Below are 18,241 nucleotides of genomic sequence, written 5' to 3'. Positions count from 1 at the left end.
ATCTTCTGCTGCTGCAGTAAACTCTTGCTGCAGCTCCTCTCCGCATTCCTTGAGGTTCTGCTCTGCTTTGCTGCTGCAGAGACATCTTGCTGCAGCTCCTCTCCACATTCAGCAAGCTTCTAGTGCTTACTGGAGAAGCTGCATTGGGAACCTGGATACCTGGAGCGCTCCCGGTGATCAGCTGTTCGGCACCGCAGCAGCATGTGTTGCAGCTGTGTGAAAGTCACAACACATGCATGGAGAGCCTGTTTGTTGGGCCTTTTGGGCCTGGCTAATATTAGGTCTAGAAGTGCCCCCCTTTTGTTGTGTCCTAAACCGGCTGTGAAAAGTAATTGTCTTTCATTGTTGTTAAAAACCTGTTTCCTTTACTGGACCTGCAGGATACTGCTACACAATTTATGTCAGGGTAGTTGATGTCCCCCATAAAAATTACTTCTCCCTCATTCACTGCTTCATCTATTTGCTTTATGAGGATATTTTCTGGTACTTCCATTATACTTGGAAACTTGTAACAAAGCCCTATCAGTTGTCATGATCCGTTCCAGGGTTTAATCCTGTCTGCCCCTTTTGCGGCTGGATCATGTCAAGGGTTAACTTTGCTCTGCCTCATTCCTGCCTCATTCTGGGTTCAGGTTTGCTATTTAGCTACTATGCATCCTGCTGGCGGTGTCAGCTATAGTTCTGCTTTCGGAGTGTGAACCTGACTCTGGTAGCTCTTGATTTGTCCTGCTGCTATCCCTGACTTGCCACGTGTCTGTTGACTCCCTCTATCTGCCCTTTTCCGAGTGTTTCCCTGTTTGTCGGTTTGATTCTCTGGTTTCAGACTTGACTTGTATTTGGACTCACATTTGCCTTCTGACTTTGTCTTATCCGCTTCTGATCATTGCTGAACCTCCTGGCTTGTTCCTAACCACGTTTACTGCTGATCCCTTTGGTACTCCTGCCTCTGTTTTTTGACTCGGCTTGTCTGACCACTCTCTCACCACTTGGTGGTGCCTGTGCTGCTGCTCTGTGGTGCTTCTCTGTGTACGCAGTCTCACTTACCTCTCAAGCTGCCTCTGGTGGAGGTTGCGCTACACTGCACTGCAGCAGCATGACATCAGTATTTTAAAATTCTTTCTCCCTCCTCTTATCTCAATCCATAGAGACTTTACATTTTAATTAGCCTCACAAATATTATCATGAAGGATGTGTCTTAGGGTCGATTTTAAGTATAAAAAAACCCTCCCCCCTCACTTATTTATACAATCACTCCTGTCTCTGTTATCCCCACTTAATTTTCTTCCAGCAGTTTTAATTCTAATTCCTCCATCTTGTTGGTGAGGTTTCTAGCATTAGTGTATGTAACAACTCTGCTGGCATCACGGCATGGCCTCTCATCTCTCACACTATCTTACCCACTTCTCCAGGCCATGATGTGGTTTCTGTCTCATGCCAACTCCTTATTTTGTGTCTCTGCTCTCAGCATGCTTCATGGCTGTGTGCATAGGGGGGCAGCGCCTGAACTGTCTGGTTCTTATAGGAATCAAGTGAATCTGTCTAATCTGTTCCTGACCAATTGCCAGGAGGCCTCCAGTATTTAGTGCAGCTCCACCCAGTGGACTGGGCCTGTGCAATGTGTTAGCTCAGTTTGTGTTTTGCTTCTGAGTTTGCCAGGCCTTGCTCTGAGTTACTCCCTATCTGGAGACTTTTCTCTGTCTTATTGCCTTGATCTTGTTGTCCGCCCTCCAGGAGGCAGTATATCCTGGTCCCTGTGTCTTTGTCCTTGTCTCTTGTCTTGTTCCATTTCTTTGTATGAACTTAGTCTTATCTCAGTCTCCTTGTCTGTGGGTTCCTTTCCTGCTGTGTCTTTCCTCATGTTCTCAGTCTGCTTACACTCCGCACTCTTGCGGCGCTGCCTGCTCTGTACCTTTTTGGCTTTACCTCTGCTCCACACTCCTGCGGTTCTGCTCTTTCTACTCTGCTTATCTTCTGCTGCTGCAGTAAACTCTTGCTGCAGCTCCTCTCCGCATTCCTTGAGGTTCTGCTCTGCTTTGCTGCTGCAGAGACATCTTGCTGCAGCTCCTCTCCACATTCAGCAAGCTTCTAGTGCTTACTGGAGAAGCTGCATTGGGAACCTGGATACCTGGAGCGCTCCCGGTGATCAGCTGTTCGGCACCGCAGCAGCATGTGTTGCAGCTGTGTGAAAGTCACAACACATGCATGGAGAGCCTGTTTGTTGGGCCTTTTGGGCCTGGCTAATATTAGGTCTAGAAGTGCCCCCCTTTTGTTGTGTCCTAAACCGGCTGTGAAAAGTAATTGTCTTTCATTGTTGTTAAAAACCTGTTTCCTTTACTGGACCTGCAGGATACTGCTACACAATTTATGTCAGGGTAGTTGATGTCCCCCATAAAAATTACTTCTCCCTCATTCACTGCTTCATCTATTTGCTTTATGAGGATATTTTCTGGTACTTCCATTATACTTGGAAACTTGTAACAAAGCCCTATCAGTTGTCATGATCCGTTCCAGGGTTTAATCCTGTCTGCCCCTTTTGCAGCTGGATCATGTCAAGGGTTAACTTTGCTCTGCCTCATTCTGGGTTCAGGTTTGCTATTTAGCTACTATGCATCCTGCTGGTGGTGTCAGCTATAGTTCTGCTTTCGGAGTGTGAACCTGACTCTGGTAGCTCTTGATTTGTCCTGCTGCTATCCCTGACTTGCCACGTGTCTGTTGACTCCCTCTATCTGCCCTTTTCCGAGCGTTTCCCTGTTTGTCGGTTTGATTCTCTGGTTTCAGACTTGACTTGTATTTGGACTCACATTTGCCTTCTGACTTTGTCTTATCCGCTTCTGACCGTTGCTGAACCTCCTGGCTTGTTCCTAACCACGTGTACTGCTGATCCCTTTGATACTCCTGCCTCTGTTTTTTGACTCGGCTTGTCTGACCACTCTATCACCACTTGGTGGGGCCTGTGCTGCTGCTCTGCGGTGCTTCTCTGTGTACGCAGTCTCACTTTCCTCTCAAGCTGCCTCTGGTGGAGGTTGCGCTACACTGCACTGCAGCAGCATGACATCAGTATTTTAAAATTCTTTCTCCCTCCTCTTATCTCAATCCATAGAGACTTTACATTTTAATTAGCCTCACAAATATTATCATGAAGGATGTGTTTTAGGGTCGATTTTAAGTATAAAAAACCCTCTCCCTCCCTAGGGGGCAGCGCCTGAACTCTCTGGTTCTTATAGGAATCAGGTGAATCTGTCTAATCTGTTCCTGACCAATTGCCAGGAGGCCTCCAGTATTTAGTGCAGCTCCACCCAGTGGACTGGGCCTGTGCAATGTGTTAGCTCAGTTTGTGTTTTGCTTCTGAGTTTGCCAGGCCTTGCTCTGAGTTACTCCCTCTCTGGAGACTTTTCTCTGTCTTATTGCCTTGATCAACCGCAACCTGATCCTATCCGCAAACAACTATAGGCAGCCGTGGAACGTTACCTGGAAATCCTAGACGTCTCTTCACGGCCTGAGAAACTACCTATTCCTAGAGGGAAAGTTAAGTCCTTACTTGCCTCAGAGAAATGACCCCAAAGATATAGAAAAGCCCCCCACAAATATTAACGGTGAGTTAAGGGGAAAGCACAAACGCAGAAATGAAATAGATTTAGCAAATGAGGCCCGCTAACACTAGATAGCAGAAAATAGGAAGGGAGCTGTGTGGTCAATAGAAAACCCTAAGCAAAATATCCACGCAGAGATTGCTCGAGCTCCCGCACCAACTAACGGTGCGGGGGAAGCAACTCCGTACCCCAGAGCTTACCAGCAGCAAGAACTCACATATTAGCAAGCTGGACTAAACTCATCATACACTGAAATCATATTGCAGACTGATGAGCAAAAAATAATCAAACAGAAACTTAGCTTCTCCAGAAGAGACTGAAAACGAAGATACTCAGGGGAGATCAGAATAGCACTGAATACATCGACAGCCGGCAACAAGTGGAGGTGAAGCAGAGCTAAATAGGAAACTCCCAAGTGCATAACGAGGCAGCTGATCCAGCCACAGATCCGCAGGATAACAAACAAAGCCACCAGGGGGAGCCCAAAAACAAAACTCACACAATACCACCTGTGACCACAAGAGGGAGCCCGAAAACAGAGTTCACAACAGTCTACATATGGGGGCTTCCTTATGCTATAGAGTCTGCATATAGGGGCTGCCTTATGCTGTAGAGTCTGCCTATGGGGTGCATTATACAATATAGAGTAGGCCTATGGGGAGTGTATTATGCTATATTGAGGACTATCTGGTGCATTATACTATATACAGTGTGGAGATTACAGTGAAGGGGTCATCTTACATTCTTAGAGCTATCAAACAGTTTGGGGGCTAGTAAGGGATCAGTATACCGTGTGAGTGGTACTATACAGTGAGGGGGCATTATACTGTGTATAAGAGAGCATCATACTGTGTATAGGTGAGCTGTACAGGGGGAGACTCGGGACATTATTAAATGTAAAGTGGGCACTTACTGTTATAGGGGAACTCAGGTTGCTGTGACTATCAAACGGGCACACAGAGGGCATTATTACTTTCTAGGGGGCAAAATATGAGCACTGTTTTCTAGGGCACTTGCACCCGGCATTACTATTTTACAGAGGGGTGCTTTAGAATTTAGAGGGCATAGAGGACCATACAGTAAGTACAGTAATAGTGACACGTACGGCAGCAGTGGCTCAGTATTGGGATATCAGCAGGATGAGGAGTTTGTGCAGGTTGGGAATAGATGGTGATGGGGCTAGAATATGAGAAGTGAAATATGTTTTTGTTGTATTCTCTGCAGCCGAGTTGTGGCTGGATGAAGTTGTCATGTCGGTCTGGGCCAGATTGAAAAGATGTGAAAAGTGAACGATTCCTTCAGAAAGAACGTCAGCAGTAAGTCACTATCTGTAACTGTGCTGTGATCTCTTATATGTTCTGTAGGACTGGCCATATGGCGGTAATATCCATATTGGTCTTTGTATAGAGATTATTTACAGCAACAGCACGGTCATCTGCTGAGGTTCTACATCCACTATTAGGGTGCATCACTGAGCTGTAATCAAGGTTACCTGGTTAGGGGCCCACTCAGAAGCTTTGCCCCCTGAACCAAAACCCTAGCTACACCCCTGGCCCCTCTACTATACATCTTATTAAGGGATACAGTGGGGAAAAAGAATATTTGAAACACTGCCAATTTTGCTAGTTTTTCCACTTATAAAGAATGGGGAGTTCTGTAATTCTTCAACTGTGCACTTCAAATGGAAGAAACACATGATGACTGTCAATCTTACTCAGTCTGGTGCTCCATGCAAGATCTCGCATCGTGGAGTAAGAATGATTCTGAGAAAAGTCAGGACTCAGCCTATCACTAGGGAGGTCCTGGTCAAGGACCTGTAGAGAGATGAGACCACAGTCTCAAACATTACCGTTAGTAACACTCTACACCGTCATGGATTAAAATCCTGCAGGACACACAAGATCCCCTTGCTCACATCAGCATATGTCCAACCCATTTGAAGTTTGCCAATGACCATCTAGATGATCCAGAGGAGGCATGTGTTCAGATGAGACCAAAATAGAACTTTTTGATATCAACTCCACTTGCCGTTTTGGAGAAAGAAGAAGAATAAGTACAACCCCAAGAACATCGTCCCAACCGTGAAGCATGGTCGGGGAAACAGCATACTTTGGGGGTGCTGTTCTGCAAAGGTGACAGGACAACTATTGAAGGGAGGATGGATGGGGTCATGTATCGCAAGATTTTGGACAACAACCTCCTTCCCTCGATAAGAGCATTGAAGATGGGTTGTGGCTGGTAGAGATGAGCAACATCGTCAGCTCCCTCCTTATTCAGCAAACTTCTAGCACTTACCGGAGAAGCTGCATCAGGAACCTGGATACCTGGAGCGCTCCCGGTGATCAGCTGTTCGGCACCGCAGCTGCATGTGTTGCGGCTGTGTGAAAGTCACAACACATGCATGGAGAGCCTGTTTGTTGGGCATTTTGGGCCTGGCTAATATTAGGTCTAGAAGTGCCCCCCTTTTGTTGGGTCCTAAACTGGCTGTGAAAAGTAATTGTCTTTCATTGTTGTTAAAAACCTGTTTCCTTTACTGGACCTGCAGGATACTGCTACACAATTTATGTCAGGGTAGTTGATGTCCCCCATAAAAATTACTTCTCCCTCATTCACTGCTTCATCTATTTGCTTTATGAGGATATTTTCTGGTACTTCCATTATACTTGGAAACTTGTAACAAAGCCCTATCAGTTGTCATGATCCGTTCCAGGGTTTAATCCTGTCTGCCCCTTTTGCAGCTGGATCATGTCAAGGGTTAACTTTGCTCTGCCTCATTCTGGGTTCAGGTTTGCTATTTAGCTACTATGCATCCTGCTGGCGGTGTCAGCTATAGTTCTGCTTTCGGAGTGTGAACCTGACTCTGGTAGCTCTTGATTTGTCCTGCTGCTATCCCTGACTTGCCACGTGTCTGTTGACTCCCTCTATCTGCCCTTTTCCGAGTGTTTCCCTGTTTGTCGGTTTGATTCTCTAGTTTCAGACTTGACTTGTATTTGGACTCACATTTGCCTTCTGACTTTGTCTTATCCGCTTCTGACCGTTGCTGAACCTCCTGGCTTGTTCCTAACCACGTGTACTGCTGATCCCTTTGATACTCCTGCCTCTGTTTTTTGACTCGGCTTGTCTGACCACTCTATCACCACTTGGTGGGGCCTGTGCTGCTGCTCTGTGGTGCTTCTCTGTGTACTTAGTCTCACTTTCCTCTCAAGCTGCCTCTGGTGGAGGTTGCGCTACACTGCACTGCAGCAGCATGACATCAGTATTTTAAAATTCTTTCTCCCTCCTCTTATCTCAATCCATAGAGACTTTACATTTTAATTAGCCTCACAAATATTATCATGAAGGATGTGTTTTAGGGTCGATTTTAAGTATAAAAAACCCTCCCCCTCCCTAGGGGGCAGCGCCTGAACTCTCTGGTTCTTATAGGAATCAGGTGAATCTGTCTAATCTGTTCCTGACCAATTGCCAGGAGGCCTCCAGTATTTAGTGCAGCTCCACCCAGTGGACTGGGCCTGTGCAATGTGTTAGCTCAGTTTGTGTTTTGCTTCTGAGTTTGCCAGGCCTTGCTTTGAGTTACTCCCTCTCTGGAGACTTTTCTCTGTCTTATTGCCTTGATCTTGTTGTCCGCCCTCCAGGAGGCAGTATATCCTGGTCACTGTGTCTTTGTCCTTGTTTCTTGTCTTGTTCCATTTCCTTGTCTGAACTTAGTCTTATCTCGGTCTCCTTGTCTGTGGCTTCCTTCCCTGCTCTGTCTTTCCTCGTGTTCTCAGTCTGCTTACACTCCGCACTCTTGCGGCTCCGCCTGCTCTGTACCTTTGTGGCTTTACCTCTGATCCGCACTCCTGCGGTTCTGCTCTTTCTACTCTGCTTATCTTCTGCTGCTGCAGTTATCTCTTGCTGCAGCTCCTCTCCACATTCCTTGCGGTTCTGCTCTGCTTTGCTGCTGCAGAGAACTCTTGCTGCAGCTCCTCTCCACATTCCTTGTGGCTCCGCTATGCTTAGCTTCTGCAGCTGCAGTAATCTCTTGCTGCAGCTCCTCTCCACATTCCTTGTGGCTCCGCTCTGCTTAGCTTCTGCAGAAATCTCTTGCTGCAGCTCCTCTCCGCATTCCTTGCAGTTCTGCTCTGCTTATCTTTTGTTGCTATGCTATCTCTTGCTGCTCTTCCGCTCCTATCTGCAGCCTTGCACGTCTCCTCCTGTGTGAACAGGTCCTTACCTGTTCCTCCATACTTCTTATCTGTTCCTGCACCTCCTGTGTGAACAGGTCCCTACCTGTTCCTCCATACTTCTTATCCGTTCCTGCACCTCCTGTGTGAACAGGTCTCTACCTGTTTCTTCATATACCACATCAACCAGTCCTGTGTTCTCTGCCGTGTCTCTGCCAGCCCTGTGTTCTCTGCCATGTCTCTGCCAGCCCTGTGTCTCAGCCATGCCAGCCTACTCTTCTGAGTTTCAGCTGTGCTCTTCTGCCAGTCCTGACTGATGCCCGCATCAATCCTGTTGTTCCTGTCTCCCAAGTGGGATCAGCAGCCACAGCCAGACACCACCCTGGAGTAGCACCTGGCAGCTGCCTGCCGCACAAGCCTGACCTCACCATCAGAGGCTCCAGTGAAAACCCCGGCAGCTGTCATAGTCACGCCCCCCTTCCAGGGTAGTCTGGTTTGTGGCACAGTGGGGCCACAAACCCCCCGAGCTCACGCCCACCAGTCAGGGCGTGAGCGTTACAGAGTACATGCACTTCATGTATTTCTTTGCACCTTTATTCATGCTTAATATATTTACTGTCCTAACCTCTTCCCCCATGCCACCCCCAAATTCATTACTTATGCCCAGGTCCCTATCTGCACTGTACAGTAATTGGCCCTCTCCCACCAGTCCCTTATTTAAACACTCTTCCAACCTTCTAGCCATTTTTCCCCCAGCACAGCCACACCCTCTCCATTCAGGTGCAGCCCATCCCTACCAAGGAAATGCAAACAGTGAATTAACGTATATACTTGAGCTACTTGAGTTTAATAAATATCACAGTTCACGTATGGTGGGTCAAGATTACACTTTATCTTGTATTGTATATTTATAGAGATTATAGTGAAAGATATATTCTTAGATAGACCACCAGGGTGCGCTGTGTGACAAGTACTGTGGAATCCACAGTGAAGAACCGAACTAAAACTAAAGCAATACAGCAAGGACCAAATACCAAAGAATAAAAATCAAAGCATAGGATTATTAAAATATGCCTTTATTTTATGAAAGTGGCAATGGTTACAATAAAAAGGGTTTTTTTATAAAATTGATATATAACTAATTAAACAAACTTGCGCGGTACCAGGTATAATTATCGTTCCTTAATTATCCCCCTATTATTATATAAGGATATATTAAAACGTGCTGTACAAAAATAGATCTCCCTTGTGTAAGAAGAGCATAAAACTCATATTCATTGTGAAAGATAAAAAATAAAATATAAAAAATATTTTAAAAATATAAAAATTATAGAAAAATCCTCATAATCACAATTATATAATTATAAAGTGTGCAAATATACCACAATATAAAGTGACCAAGTGCTTCAGTGTGAAATTTTAATTATTTCCAACCACCAACAAAAAAACCTAGAGGGTGTGTAGGAACCTATCACTAGGTTCACAGGTGCCAGCATATGCCACGCCCTGGGCGAGGCGCAGGCACAGGTTCTGGACCCCTAAGGTATATATAATCATATAGTGGCTGTACAAAAAGTCTTTTTTCTATGCACGTGATTCCAGCATATGCTGGCACCTGTGAACCTAGTGATAGGTTCCTACACACCCTCTAGGTTTTTTTGTTGGTGGTTGGAAATAATTAAAATTTCACACTGAAGCACTTGGTCACTTTATATTGTGGTATATTTGCACACTTTATAATTATATAATTGTGATTATGAGGATTTTTCTATAATTTTTATATTTTTAAAATATTTTTTATATTTTATTTTTTATCTTTCACAATGAATATGAGTTTTATGCTCTTCTTACACAAGGGAGATCTATTTTTGTACAGCACGTTTTAATATATCCTTATATAATAATAGGGGGATAATTAAGGAACGATAATTATACCTGGTACCGCGCAAGTTTGTTTAATTAGTTATATATCAATTTTATAAAAAAACCCTTTTTATTGTAACCATTGCCACTTTCATAAAATAAAGGCATATTTTAATAATCCTATGCTTTGATTTTTATTCTTTGGTATTTGGTCCTTGCTGTATTGCTTTAGTTTTAGTTTTGAGCTACTTGAGTACCGTATATACTCGAGCTACTGGTAAATTTCAAAAATAAAAATAGATACTAATAAAAGTAAAATTAATTGAAACATCAGTTGTAGGTTAAATGTTTTTGAATATCCATATTGAATGAGGAGCCCCATATAATGCTCCATACAGTTCATGATAGGTTCCATAAGATGCTCCATACAAAATATGCCCCATATAATCCTCCATAAAATTCATGATGGGCACCATAAGATGCTCCATACAAAATACACCCCATATGATGCTGCATAAAGTTCATGATGGGCCCCATAAGATGCTCCATATTAAAATATGCCCCATATAATGCTGCATAAAAGGTCAATGATGGCCCCATAAGATGCTCCATAGAAAAATATGCCCCATATAATGCTCCATAAAGGTTGATGGCCCCATAAGATGCTCCTTAGAATAATATTCCCCACGCGGAAGACAGGGCCCGGCAGTTGAACGGGGACAGGTGTATATCGCATTGCTCACCCTCCCCATCATACTCACCCCATCCTGGAGCAGTCTCTGCTTCTCACATGGTCTCTGGTGCTGGCAACTCTTCCTATGTTCAGCAGTCACATGGTACCGCTCATTAAAGCAATGAATATGCGCTCCAAGCCTATGGGAGTGGAGTCGCGTCCATATTCATTACTTTAATGAGCGGTACCACGTGACCGCTGAACACAGGAAGAGCTGCCGGCGCCAGAGACTATCTGAGAAGCAGGGACGTGCAGAGACCGCGCCAGGACGGGGTGAGTATAATGTGACAGCCGCCACTCCTGCTGCTCCCCCTCCCCGCTAACCCCCTGGGACAATGACTTAAGGTTTAATGGTTTAAGCCGAGAGGGGCACTTTCAGCCTAAAAAAATGGGCTGAAAACCTCGGCTTATACTCGAGTATATATGGTAATACAAGTTACTCTCTTCTAAATTCCATGAGTCCAGAGTCACTGAATCACAACTCACACACATAAACCAAATCACACTTAAAACAAATCCTAATTGCAAGCTCTCACACAAGCTATATCAGATGATTTATATCTTTATGTTGTTATCTTTATCTTTATTTATATCTTTATGTTCAATATTTATACTGATATATATATATATATATATATATATATATATATATATATATATATATATATTTATATATATATACCCTTAGCTGTAATACAACCTGCAACTCACTGCAGTGTCTGCATTACACAGAAAAACATTTGATTTAAGCAGGGACTATGTAATGTTAACCGATTGTTTCTAGTCTTTAGCTAAATTGTATACATACTGTATATTTTGACTGTAGTTTGCTGAATCCTGAAAGTGTGCAACATGCACACTATCCACTCTTGTTGTCTGCCCATACGGTCATCACATGACCGCAGGTATGAAATTTTCAAACTTGCAGTCACATGCCGACTAGTCACTTTTCTCTCAATGAAAGACGTTAGTCGGCATGTGAGCAGGCAACAGAGCAGAATTTTGAGAGTGTGCATGATGCACACTCTCATGGTTCATGTATGGAGTGACTCCAGAAATTAAAAAATAATAAACCACCATATCCCTGACCTGTCCAATATACTGTCCCACACAATAATCAATCTCAGCAATAACTGCTTTACAACATGAAAGGTGCCAAGATGCGACCATCCAGGTTGAAGAGCTGGATACAATGAAGTACTGTGAGTGCAACTACAGTGATGAGCGGTGACGTCATAGGGTTCACCACCGGTCATTGTAGCTGTGTTTCCACACTTCATTATAAGCGGCACAAAGAACTGTGGTGACCCCAATGAAATCACCGCGAGCATCTTTGATGCTGATACAGTTAAATGCATGATGCAGGGGGCAGAGTTGGCCCCAGGCCCCCCTGACTCATGGACCCCATAGCGCCACTTTCTTGGGGCCCTTAGGTGAGTGGGGCCCTAGGCAAATGCCTAATTTACCTGCCCTAATGCCAACCCTGCCAATAGTTAGTAATAGAGTTCCTGTCCTCTTTCTTTATAAAGGGGATATTTACATAATGAAAATTAATGTGATACCAGAGCATACGTTTGTTATTTTACCATTTTAATCATACTTTTATCTCTGCAAAACTCCGTCAATTTTTAATATTTTTTTTTACATTACACCATAATATAGTTTCAAATCTGCAGTAGATTCTGAATTCCTTTTTGGTTTACAGAGAACATATTTCATGGACATTACAGATGTGGCCACCCAGAAATACATGCTGTATATTCTAATTGACTTAGACATCTTTGCTGTTTGCAGATTTCTCCAGCATGGGGTAGAGATAAATAATGGCTGTCAGCTTTTGATTAATGTGATCATCAATTCTACCTTTTCATATGTATCTTAGGCTTATCCATTGTCCAGGATCTGAGCTAATTGGAAAGTTATTTTCTATTCCTTTGTTAAAGTATGCTACTTAGCATCTCAAATATATCCCAATTTGAGAGTACAATCTGTAGACCACATGATTAGCACTTCATTTACAAACTCTCTATAATAGGCCTGTCTTATGTAGCCAAATGATTAATGTTCCGTGAGACCGAGGAAGATCTCATATATTGATTCCTTTGTTGTTGTTCACACTGCCAGGAACTTCTCACTAGTAATCAAATATGTGGAAAATTCTTTTTCGTATGTAGGTACAATTGCTTTTTTGTTATTTTTTTATACAAAATCTTACATGTTATTTAATTACTTCTTGTTTCTTTGTACAGGAAGTCCAGTAAAGGAAGAAGTCAATGTTAGACTGCCAGTTGAAACAGTCGCTCTTGGAGGCATAAGTATGTTTGTGTGTAGTGTGAATTGTAAGAGAACGTATCACCACATTTATTTCTTTGAAACCAATGTAGTGAAAAATTACCCCATTTTTCGGACTATAAGACGCACCAGACCATAAGACGCACCTAGGTTTTAGAGGAGGAAATTAGGAAAAAAACTGAAGCCCAAAAATTGCCAGTTCTGTACTTAATATCCCCTATCCTGGTATATATGGTCCCCTCATGCCCATTCTGATACACATGGCCCCTCATCCCTATCCTGGTATGCATGGCTCCCTCATCCATATCCTGGTATGCATGGCCCCCACATCCCTATCCTGGTATGCATGGTCCCATCCCTATCCTGGTGTGATTGTCACCATCCACGTCCTGGTATGCAAGGCCCCATCCCAGTCCTGGTATGATTGGCCCCATCCTTATCCTGGTATGATTGTCCCCATCACAGTTCTGGTTTGATTGGTCCCATCCTTTTTCTGGTATGATTGTACCCTTCCCGGTCCTGGTTTGATTGGTCCCATCCTTATTCTGGTATAATTGGCCCCATCCCATTCCTGGTATGATTGGTCCCATCCTTATTCTGGTATAATTGGCCCCATCCCATTCCTGGTATGATTGGTCCCATCCTTATTCTGGTATGATTGTCCCCAACAAGGTCCTGGAATGATTGGTCCCATCCTTATTCTGGTATGATTGTCCCCATCCCAGTCCTGGTTGATTGGTCCCATCCTTATTCTGGTATAATTGGCCCCATCTCGTTCCTGGTATGATTGGTCCTATACTTATTCTGGTATGATTCTCCCAATCAAGGTCCTGGTATGATTGGCTCCATCCTTATACTGGTATGATTGTTCCCATCCCTTTTATGGTATGAATGGCCCCATAATGTTCCTGGTATGATTGGTCCCATACTTTTTCTGGTATAAATGGCCCCATCCTGTTCCTGGTATGATTGGTCCCATCCTTTTTCTTTTATATTTGGCCCTATCCTGTTCCTAATATGCATGGCCCCATCAGGAAAGATTAAAAACATAACACTTACCTTCCTCCACTCCCTCGCAGTCGCTGCAGCCCGCGTCAGAGGGTCCGTCACTCAATGATGGCACATCGCTAGCGCACGCCCATTTTGGGTGTGCGCTAGCGATGCGCCCGAAATAGAGATTAATGCTGCTATGTAACGCAGTCCATCTATCGGACTACCAGAACGCAGTATGAACCCAGCCTAAGAGAAATGAATATTTAGAATTCATACCTACTAACTGCTGTATGTAATTTCTACTATGTTGTTCTTCAGTTCAGAAGTTTATTTTTTAACTGTGGTCTCCCTCACTAAACTCCGTCACATCTGGTCCTAGCCAGCCTAGAACAACAGCACCTTGCAATCTGCAAAGGCGTATCGCCAAAGCAACATAAGTCCACACACACATATATAGTTTTGTTATGACTAGTAACGAGAGATGGGCAAATTTGATCAAGATAGGGCTTATTCGGCAAGCTATAGTGCTTATCGAATAAGCTGCAGAGGGAACCAAGCTTCCTTGATCATGCTGCCAGATCAGCTGTTCAGCTCTGCAGCTGCATGTGTCACGGCTGTGTCACTGTCACAACACATGCATGGACAGCCTTTTGTTGGGCTCTCCATGCATATGTTGTGACCGTCACACAGCGGCGACACATCCAGCTGTGGAGCCGAACAGCTCATCAGCCGGCACTCTCCATGTATCCGGGTTCCCTCTGCAGCTTATTCGGTAAGCGCTATAGCTTGCCGAATAAGCAGGGACCCGATCAAATTTGCTCATCTCTACTAGTAACATAGATTGTTCATATTTTCTATAAACTTGATAGAAAAATGTTGTGAGCACTCTCCAGAACGTAAGGTGGGGCATAAAAATCTACAGTTACTGTAATAATGTATTAGAAATAGGCCTACATTTTTATGGCAACAACCTGTGTCAGTGGCAAACCTGAATATAAAGGACTTTTATTATCCATTATGTACAGATTGCAAAATAGACCTGGTTTTCCTGATTGATGGAAGTTGGAGTATTGGCAAGAGACGTTTCCGCATTCAGAAGCTTTTCCTTAGCCAGATGGCTGATGCCCTTGATGTAGGAATTTCTGGACCTCTTATGGGTATTGTCCAATATGGGTAAGAGCACCTGCCATGAGTATTTTACATTTTCTATGTTCAGATAACGTAAACCAACATACTATGGTGCAAGTTCAAAGCAAATGGATTGAATGTACCTGGAAAGGAGAGTTTCTTTTGTTTCATTGCACCTTGTCATACATGTGTTAAGTTCTGTTATGACCATAAAAGTATCTGTTTTCCTTCTTTTCCTTTTTAAGCGATGACCCATATACAGAGTTCAGTCTTCGCTCACACTTTAATTCCAAAGATCTCAAAAACGGTATTGACAAAATTCAACAAAAAGGAGGACATTCCAATGTTGGTAAGTTTCTTGAAAAAAAAAATCACTATTATTTAATTATGCCACTAAATTAAATAAAAGTCAGTAGAAGGTATGTTGCTCACCAGAAAGTCCTTTGACCTGACCGATACATGCAAATAAGGAAAACAGCCACCCACCCATTGGTTGGGTGCATAAATATATCCAAAGAGAAAAAAGTAATGCTGGATCCTTGAATTAAAAATATCCTTGTTTTTATTTGAAAATCATTTAAAAAATCACATCAGGGTAGTCAGTAACTGGTTGACGCGTTTCGTAGAGAGCCTTAGTCGTAACAAATTACAGAATGCGATGCAATCGCTTAAAAACACAATGCCACTCCCAATTAGTGGGATAAAACATATAATTATTTACATGGAACATATGTGAAGAGCCATACAATTGAAGGAAAACAACCTTGAGCCAAAGTAGCACAACAAAGGAAACAGAATGTATATAAATATATAAATAAATATATGTCAGAGTTTCACAAGTGGAAAGTACAATTATTATGCAAAAAAAAGGGGTGAAAAAAAAACTTATCTCCTTCTTTCTTCTTCTCTCAATATAAATACATGAGGTCATTACAAAAATTGAGTCCAAAAGGAATTCTGGTATTAAGTTTCATAATCCATAATGCCTCATGTTTTAATACTATTTTTCCCTATTTGCCTCCCCTTTTTGGTCTTTCTATTCTCACTATACCAAAAAATACAACATTTTCCAGGCTCCCAGCATGTTTTTCACAAAAATGTTTGGCAGCTACGGATGTATTAGAAACTTTTCCCTTTTTTATATCTGCAATGTGTCAGCAATCCTTACTTTTAGACGACGTACAGTATACCCCACATATATGAGATTACATTGCGTACGCATACTGACGTATAACATATGTACTTTCACAATTAATAAAACTCCTAATAGAATAAACATCCAAATTCTGTCCATTTCCAAATTTTTGTGTTTTAGACGCATATTGACATACCGAACATTGATTTAATCCACATTTTAAAAATCCTGTTACCGATAGCCAGGTTTTCTTGTTTGTTTTCAGTCTTTTCATCAAATAAGCTTGGAGATAAAAAAAATCACCCAAAGTTTTACCTTTCCTGGCTATAAAATTGCACCCAGGTTTTAAAATGGATGCTAATGTTTCATCTTGATTTAGAACTGATATGCACTCATTTTTTTGAAAATTGCAAAAAGCAAAATGGGCCAATGCAAAAGTTTGAGCACCCTTGGAGATTTGTGTGCTCAGATAACTTTGACCAAAGTTTCAGACCTTAATTAGCTTGTTAGGTTTATGGCTTTTTCACTATCATCATTAGGAAAGGCTGGGAGATGAAAATTTCCCAGCTTTATAAAAACCCAGCCGCCTGGGTTCTTCTAAGCAGCTGGCTAGCACTCAGAACATGAAAGTGGTAGAGGCCCAAAAGCAGGAGAAGGCTACAAGAAGATAGCAAAGCATTTTCAAGTTGCCCTTTCCTCAGTTTGAAACGTAATTAAGAAATGGCAATTAACAGGAAGTTAAAATAACATCTGGAAGACCAAGCAAAATTTCATTGAGAGCTGCTCGTTGCATTGCTGGAGAGGCAAGTCAGAACACCCACTTAACCGCAAAAGATCTTCAGAAAGATTTTGAGAATTAGCAGACTCTGGACTTGTGGTACATAGTTCTACTGTTCAGAGACACCTGCACAAATATGGCCTTCATGGAAGAGTCATCAGAAGAAAACCTTTCCTGCATCTTCACCATAAAATTTAGCATCAGAAATATGCAAAAGAACATCTAAATAAGGCATGGTATGTGTGCAGAAAAAAGGACACAGAATTTCAGGAAAAGATCATTAAGCATTTGGGTGGATCAATCATGCTTTGGGGTTGTGTTAATATTAAAACATAACCTTTAATATTATAGAATTTAAAAATCTTGGATACCAACAAAACACAAACATAAACCAAAAATGCTCAAGTGAACCAGAGCTCAAAAATAAAAATTGGATCAGTCTTACCAATATGAACGGACGTATCAATATAGCAGTTTGCTTCTGCAAAAGTATGGGCAAGGGGTGGGAGTAAGTTTGCTTCCACTATCTTCCCTGTTTTGCCCCTGCAGAACTCCTGTCCTCACAAGGACAGGCCCCAAGTAAGCCCTACTATGGACACCCACCATATAATGCATATATCCAATGTCTCTCTTCTCCCTATGCGTTTCAACTCCAATAATGGAGAATCATCAGGGGAGTTCCAGTAGAAATGGGTGCCAATAGGCACAGTCAAGAGTCCAGCAAAAAGTCTGTATATATCATGGGTCCCACAGTGGCTATGTACCCATAGGTCAGAGTGGCTAGCTGTGTCTGCAGCTTAAAGTAAGTGGACATACTTCTGGACCACCATTCTCCAGCTTTGGAGATTGAGAAGCAAACTGCTATATTGATACGTCCATTCATATTGGTAAGACTGATCCAATTTTTATTTTTGAGCACTGGTTCACTTGAGCACTTTTGGTTTATGTTTGTGTTTTGTTGGTATCCAAGATTTTTAAATTCTATAATATTAAAGGTTATGTTTTAATATTGGGATATCCTCGATAGCTATATTATGTTGTCATCCCAGAGGGTACAGGAACGGTGTTGCTTATTGCACGCCATAGCTATTTAGGGTTGTGTTGCAGCCAATGGCACCTGGGAACATTTCATAGGTAAAGAGGAGAATGAGTGCAATGAAATTTCAAAAAAGTCTTGATACAAATATAACACCATCTGTAAAAAAAAACAAAACCTGAAGTTGAAAAGAGGATGGCTTAAGCAAATGGATAATGATCCTAAACACATGTCAAAATCCACAATAGACTACCTCAAAAGGTGCAAGCTGAAGGTTTTACAATGGCCATAACAGCCCCCTGATCTGGACATCATTGAAAATCTGAGGCTAAACCTCAAAATAGCAGTGCATGGAAGAAGACCCAGGAATTTCACAGAACTGGAAGAATTTTCCAAGGAAGAATGGATGAAAATCCCTCAAACAACAATTGAAAGACTCTGGCTACAAAAAGCATTTAAAAGCTGTGATACTTGTGGGTTCTACTAGGTACTGACAATACAGGGTGCCCAAACGTTTGCATTGGCCTATT

The 18,241-nt window shown here is 42.6% G+C and overlaps 1 protein-coding gene across 1 annotated transcript in view; it reads left to right on the top strand.

Annotated features, from left to right (window-relative positions):
* Window positions 1-18,241, top strand: part of VIT (vitrin) — a 317,697-nt gene that overhangs the window by 289,973 nt on the left and 9,483 nt on the right. Inside the window, exons 21-23 of the mRNA XM_077283041.1 lie at window positions 12,599-12,664; window positions 14,660-14,807; window positions 15,008-15,111. Coding sequence (XP_077139156.1) covers window positions 12,599-12,664; window positions 14,660-14,807; window positions 15,008-15,111 — 318 coding nt within the window. The remainder of the gene's footprint in view (window positions 1-12,598; window positions 12,665-14,659; window positions 14,808-15,007; window positions 15,112-18,241) is intronic.

The sequence above is a fragment of the Ranitomeya variabilis genome, chromosome 2 (assembly GCF_051348905.1).
Source record: "Ranitomeya variabilis isolate aRanVar5 chromosome 2, aRanVar5.hap1, whole genome shotgun sequence".
Taxonomy (NCBI): Eukaryota; Metazoa; Chordata; class Amphibia; order Anura; family Dendrobatidae; genus Ranitomeya; species Ranitomeya variabilis.
Note: the sequence above shows the minus strand (reverse complement) of the source record. Positions and strands in the feature narration are given on the sequence as shown.